The sequence below is a fragment of the Otolemur garnettii genome, unplaced genomic scaffold (genome assembly GCF_000181295.1).
Source record: "Otolemur garnettii isolate 467f Iridium unplaced genomic scaffold, OtoGar3 scaffold00127, whole genome shotgun sequence".
In the NCBI taxonomy this organism is placed as follows: Eukaryota; Metazoa; Chordata; class Mammalia; order Primates; family Galagidae; genus Otolemur; species Otolemur garnettii.
In genome coordinates, this window is record NW_003852522.1 from 645,203 (window position 1) to 651,981 (window position 6,779).

Sequence of the window (6,779 nt, forward strand, 5' to 3'; positions counted from 1 at the left end):
GTGTATATATATGTATACACACACACCCCACTGGAATACTATTCAGCCTGAAAAAGGAAATCCTGCATTTGTGACAACATGGATGGAACTGGAGAACATTATGCCAAATTAAGTCCACACAGAAAGACAAATACCACATGTTTCTACTTATATGTGGAATCTAAAACATTAGAACTCATAGATGTAGAGAGCTAGGGGAAGATGATGGTCAAAAGGGTTTAGACCCTCAGATGGGAAAAATGTGGGTTTTCTATTTTTTTTTTCTTTTTTTTTTTTACAGTTTTGGCTTAAGCTAGGCTTGAACCCACCACCTCCAGTATATGGGGCTGGCGTCCTACTCCTTGAGCCACAGGTGCTGCCTCTTTTTTCTTTTTTGAGTTCTTCACAGTATGGTGAAAATAGTTAATATCAGAGTATTGCACATTTCAAAATTGCTAAGAGACAAGCCTATAATCCTAGCACTCTGGGAGGCTGAGGTGGGAGGATAGTTTGAGGTCAGGAGTTGGATACCAGCCTGAGTAAGAGCAAGATCCTGTCTCTACCAAAAATGGAAAAAAAACTAGTTGGGCGTAGTGATGTGGGCCTGTAGTCCCAGCTACTCAGGAGGCTGAGGCATGAAGATTGCCCATGAGTTTGAGGTTGCTGTGAGCTATGATGATGCCACTTCACTGTACCTGGGGCAACAGCGTGAGACCCAATCTCAAAAAAATTTTTTTTTTAATTGCTAGGAGAGTAAATTTCAAATGTCTTCACCACAAAAAATGTTAAGTATTTGAGCTGATGGATGTTAAGCAGCTTGATTTAATTATTCCACATTATATTCATAAATTAGAACATCACTTTGTACCTCACCAATTTATACAATTATAACATGTCAATTTATAATGAAAAAAGGTTAACCATAGAATTACCACATGACCCAGCAATTTCACTCCTGAGTATATACTCAAAGGAACTGAAAACAGGGACTTGAACAAAAAACTTGTACACACATGCTCATAGCAGCACTATGCTGTGAGAACAACCCAAATGTCCATCAACAGATGAATAGATAAACAAATTGTGGTCCATATATATGATGGAACATTAATAGTGGTAAATCAGAATGAAGTTTTGCTACATACTACAACGTGGATGAACCTAGAAAATGTATCCTAAGGGCAGTGCCTGTGGCTCAGTGAGCAGGGTGCTGGCCCAATATACTGAGGGTGGCAGGTTCAAACCCAGCCCAAGCCAAATTGCAACAAAAAAATAGCTGGGCGTTGTCGGGGGCACCTGTATTCCCAGATACTTGGGAGGCTGAGGCAAGAGAGTAGCCTAAGCCCAGGAGCTGGAGGTTGCTGTGAGCAGTGTGACACCTCAGCACTCTACCAAGGACAATAAAGTGAGGTTCTGTCTCTACAAAAAAAAAGAAAGAAAAAAGAAAACGTATGCTGAGTGAAAGAAGCCCAAAAGTCCAAAGATCATATGATTTCATTTACATGAAATGTCAGAATAGGAAAATACATAGGGACAAAAAATAGATGAGTAGTTGCCAGGGACTGGGACTGGGGAGGGGGTAAGGGAGGGAATTGGTACAGGTTTTCTTTTGGGGTGATGAAAATGTTTTGGAATCAGAGATAATGGTTGCACAATGCTGCAAATATGCCAAATACCACTGAATTGTATGCTTTAAATAGTTAATTTTGTTATGTGAATTTTACTTCATTAATAAAACGGGGGGACAGTCTCTGACTCCCTCATCCTGCACCAATTAAAACTAAGGTCTCCAGAGTGGCGCCTGTGGCTCAAAGGAGTAGGGCACCAGCCCCATATACTGGAGGTGGTGGGGTTAAACCCAGCCCCTGCCAAAAATTGCAAAAGAACCCCAAACAAACAAACAAACTAGGGTCTCCTTCTGGAGATGGAGGGTAGTGATGATAGCACCACATGAACGTACTTATGGCCACTGAACTTACACTAAAAATGGTTAAGATTGTAAATTTTATTTGTGTTTTAATCACCATTAAGGAAAAAAACCTAACACACTTATGCTCTGTTCCTAAATTTTGCTGACCTATTTATTGTTTCTTTCCTCACTTAGTATAATTTGAAATTGTAAATTTTCAGGTATGATTCATTATGAAGAAACAGAGACCTCTTCCTTAGCTAAGGGCCAGGCTTTCTGTCTACCTCTTTCACTGTGGCATCCCCAGCACCAGACTAAATGAACTTTCCTCATGCTCAGAGAGATTAAGCTACTTGCCTAAGGTCACACGCAAATTTTTAAAGCCTCACTTTAAGTATTTTATCTTTTCAAGTGTCAACTCATTGAATCCTCAGAATCAACACCAGGGGTAAGTTCCAAGAAACAGAGGTTCAGGGTCACACACCATGGAAATGAAGTAACATAGAATCGAAGGGCTTTAGAATGGATCTTTTCAACCAGAGCAGTCTGGGACTTGGGCGGACCACCTCCAAGGCCTCCAATGCATCTTACTGTACTCACTACTTCAGGCTCTGGAGGTGCAGCGTGGAGGGTGCTCCCAGATCCCCAAGAGGCTCCCACGAGCAGTTCAAGTCGCCCCTGGGTTCAACTCCGTAGCATTGCAGTGGCCCGAGGTTGCCTGGAGAGGGAGGCAAAGGATCTCAGGGAAGGGGGTTAAATCCTCCCAAGCCTCCTGCACACCCCCAAACCTGAACTTCCAGGCAATTCTGACTATTGTGGAGGGCATACCAGTGTCTTTTACGGAAATGCGCGGCAGGAAGAGGGTGCTGGGTACCCCTACCCAGGCTTTGGGCAAAACTCTTCCCCTCCCTCCGCCTCCCGCCACATCCTGTTAACCACCCGAGAACGCCCATGGTTCCCACCGCGCTGCCACCCCTTTGCCAACTCCTTTCGTGGCCTGAGTCCCAGTCCCTGGAGGCGCAGAGTGGCGCCTGGGCCCCTGCCCTGCGTTTCACAAATCTGAGGTTCACCCCACAGGATCTGCATTTCAGGGGTGAGCGCAGGGGCAGAGCATCCGTCACGATCTCACTCCAGAACTCACCCTGCGGACACGTCTGGTGGAATAGCACGAACAGAGGCAGCAGAAATGGCAGTAGCCGAAGACTTGGCAGTGGCCGCAGCCAGAAGAGGGTGACGCGGGCCCCCAGCATAGGGCCCCCTGCGCCCGCCTGGCCCTTCGCTGCCGCGCGGCTCGGCTCCGCCTCCTCCTCTGGGTCTAGTGCTGGAGGCGGCGACTGGAAACTGAGCCACCCCTGCAGGCCGCCTCCGCACCTTGCACTCAGGTCCCCTCCCCTTCCCCGCTACGGAAAGTCCCGGGCGGCGTAATGCTGGGGAGCGGGAGTGAGAGGGCGTCTTGGAGCTTCGGGGGAGATGGGGGTGGCTCCGAGCGCGAGACCGAGTTCTCCTGAATCACCTCCCATCCTCACCACCCCCAGCAACGACACACGTGCACTCTTGCCGAGTTCTGTGGAACTTTTATTACTAGAATTGGGGGAGGTTCTGACGAGCCCACTGCGCCTCCCATCCCAGGTTATCAAAGGAAGCTGGGGAACCTGCCACCACCCTGGGGTCACAGCCTTAGAGTTCTAGCAGGGGAAACCAGGCAGACGGGCTGGGGTCTCAGTATGCCCGGTTGGGGCAGAATAGGGGCAAAATTGTAACAAGAGACTGGGTAGATCAGACAAAGACATGGTTTGGGTTGGGGAGAGGTCAGGAGTAAGGGTCAGGAACAGCCCGATTTGGCCAGGTAGGGAGCACAGCTTGCTCACGACACAGGGTCGGGATAGGCTAGTGAAAGTCTGAATTGGAAGGGGGCAGGGAGACTGTGCCCAAGCACACAGCACCAGGCCTCCGTGACTTGCAGATGAATGAATGTGTGAGGACTGGAAGACAGGTGCCCAGCCAGACACCAGTTGAGCAGATGGTGGGTCTGTAGCATTGCTCCTGGTGTGCACAGCTGCCCAGCTCAGGAATTAGCTAGCAGAGGCTGCTGATTTCACTTTTGCTACATCCCCACTTGCAGCAGTTGCTGGAAAGACCAGCCAGGACATCTCGGCTGCTCCGAAGAGCCACAGGAGTTCCCTGCCAACTGGGTCGGCTCCCATAAAAGGCTTGAGGGGACTTGGTCAGGGCCAGCCACTCTCTAGAGCCCATAGCGTCATCCAGGTGGCCTGCCAGGCTCTCTGCATCGGCGTCTGTATCAGGAAAGGCATCCCCTGCAAAAGATGAAGAGGGTTAGTGCTCAGGTCTCAGCTGGTATCACACCCAGACTCCTGGCTCCTGGCTAGCCCTGCTACTTCTCTGTTTTGTGATATAGCCTCATGGGTCAAAATTTGATTTCATTCAATCCTGTCAATTATGACTCTGTCACTAGCTTTAATGAGCAGATTATTCAATCTTACTGACCTTGACTTTCCTTTCCTGTCATTTACTTTTCCTTACTTTTTTATTTATTGAGGACCTGGCAGTTAAGAGCATGTGTTTGCAAGTCAGGATGATTGAACAGGAATGCAGCCTCTCTGAGGTATACATGAGCAAGTGAATTTATTCTCTGAGCCTTGGTTTCTTTGTCTGAAAAGTATAAAATAATAGTATATAAAGTATATAATATTACCTTCTTAAGATTTATCAGGAGTAGAGGAATTAATAACCAGAAAAATACTTAAAACAATCCCTGGCTCATGATAAGCATTCAAAATAGCATTGATCATTTATTGAACACTTACTGTGTGCTAGACACTGTTTTGTCTGTTCGCTAGATTAACTTCTTTATTCCTCCTAATGACAACCACATGAGGTGGGTCCTATTATTTTTACTTCCATTTCCAGCAGAAACCACTGAGGCATAAGTTGGTAGATAACTTCCACAAGAATACATAGATGTTAATTCGTAGAGCTACTATTTGAACCCAGGCATTGTGTCTTCTGGGTTCACCCTCATATCCACCCATCTTCCTTTTCTTCTGGCTCCTTCTTATGAACTTCTGTTCTTTTGCAAGGCCCCTACTCCTCATAAAACTGGATCTCCTGGCTGGGCACAGTGGCTCACACCTGTAAATCCCAACACTCTGAGAGGCTGAGGCAGGTGGATTGCCTGAGCTCATGAGTTCGAGACCAGCCTGAGCAAAAGTGAGACCCCGTCTCTACTAAAAAATAGAAAAACTGAGGCAAGAGGATCGCTTGAGCCCGCATTGGAGGCTGCTGTGAGCTATGACACCACGGCACTCTGCCTAGGGTGACAGCTTAAGAGTCTGTCTAAACAAAAAATAAAAAAACTAGGTCTCCTGTTCCCCCACTCTCCCCTTTAAGCCTGGACTGAGCCCTCCTGCTCTGCTTAGACATTGCCCTTAACTGTTTTGGTTTAATTATATCACTTACTACATCCTGCAGGATTCAGGGACTGTGATTCCCATTCCAAGATAAAGAGGCAAAGCAACTTGCTGGACAAGGTCACCCACTAGGTGCCAAAATCTGGGCTGTGTATACACCACATCCCTCAACATTACCTACCAGACAGAGTTGGAAAGCACACCAGTTCTTGTGAATGGTGCCCCCCTGGAGTCAAGCAAGGAGCAGCATTGCTTAGCACAGGGCTTGGCACCTAGCAGGTGCTCAGAATACAATACTCAGGATACTGTTCTCTGACTTGTAGCCCCTGTAAATGGCTCTCTCCCCTCACCTCCCATCCCAGCTCTGCAAATTCTGCTAACTCCTAAGCCCTCAACATGGCTTCAAGGTCCACTGGCTGGATATGGTAGGACAGGGACCCTACTCCTCTGGCCTCTTTCCTGCCTTCCTGCCTTCCTGCCTTCCTGCCTTCCTTCCTTTCTTTTTTTGAGACAGGGTTTCAAGCTGTTGCCCTGGGTAGAGTGCTATGGCATCATAGCTCACAGCAACCTTAAACTCTTGGGCATAAGCGATTCTCTTGCCTCAGCCTCCCAAGTAGCTGGAACTACAGGTGCAAAGCCACCATGCTTCCTGGCTATTTTTTGGTTGTAGTTGTCATTGTTGTTTGGCAGGCCCGGGCTGGATTCGAACCCACCAGCTCCTATGTATGTGGCTGGCGCCCTAGCTGCTGAGCTACAAGCCCGAGCCTCTAGCCTCTTTTCTTATCTCTGTCCTTGGATCGTTGGCTCTATCCAGCCATCTGCTCCCTCCCACACACACCCACTCACCAGCCTCACCCATAGCTATCTGGGCCAGGATGTCCGACCGTCTCCATCGAGAGCCCCCACACGTGAAGATCACTGCTCTGATGAATTCACGGCCACAAAGCTTCACTCCATAGGGTGCTGCCCGGGCCTGGGCTACAAGCCAGAGCTCTCCACCCAGCACCCCCACTGCAAGCAGCAAAAGCAGTGTGCACTTGGCCATGCTGGACAGAGTCACAGGAGAGTGGACCACTGTTTCCACTGCCTCCTGGCTCCTCCATTTATACATCATAGTCTCCCCCCGCCCTGCCTGAAAGAAACCAAGTAACCTCTTTTATCTCCCCCAGCAGAAGGAAGGCGGCACAGCCCCCCTACAACCTGACCTTTTCCATTTCTCCATCAAAGTGATAACCTTTCATCAGAGACATAGTGACGTGGTCCAGCTCCACTGTCATTTACAGCAGAGAGAGGTGAGAAGGCCCTGATTCTTTTTTTTTTTTAAGAGACGGAGTCTCACTTTGTTGCCCTCAGTAGAGTGCCATGGCGTTGCAGCTCACAGCAACCTCCAGTTCTTGGGGTTAGGCGATTTTTTTGCTCGGATTCCCCCCGAGTAGCTGGGACTATAGGCGCCAGCCACCTCG

At 48.3% G+C, this 6,779-nt stretch overlaps 2 protein-coding genes across 2 annotated transcripts in view; both read right to left on the reverse strand.

Annotated features, from left to right (window-relative positions):
- Positions 1–3,138, reverse strand: part of IL27RA (interleukin 27 receptor subunit alpha) — a 21,524-nt gene extending 18,386 nt beyond the window's left edge. The window contains exons 1-2 of the mRNA XM_003798011.2: positions 3,030–3,138; positions 2,489–2,606 (exon numbers count right to left, since the gene is read on the reverse strand). Coding sequence (XP_003798059.1) covers positions 2,489–2,606; positions 3,030–3,138 — 227 coding nt within the window. The remainder of the gene's footprint in view (positions 1–2,488; positions 2,607–3,029) is intronic.
- Positions 3,139–3,964: 826 nt separating this feature from the next.
- RLN3 (relaxin 3) lies at positions 3,965–6,361 on the reverse strand. The gene is made up of 2 exons (XM_003797897.1): positions 6,172–6,361; positions 3,965–4,203 (listed from the first exon to the last, which is right to left on the reverse strand). The coding sequence occupies exons 1-2, from the start codon at positions 6,359–6,361 to the stop codon at positions 3,965–3,967; spliced, it is 429 nt and encodes a 142-aa protein (XP_003797945.1).
- Positions 6,362–6,779: the final 418 nt, after the last annotated feature.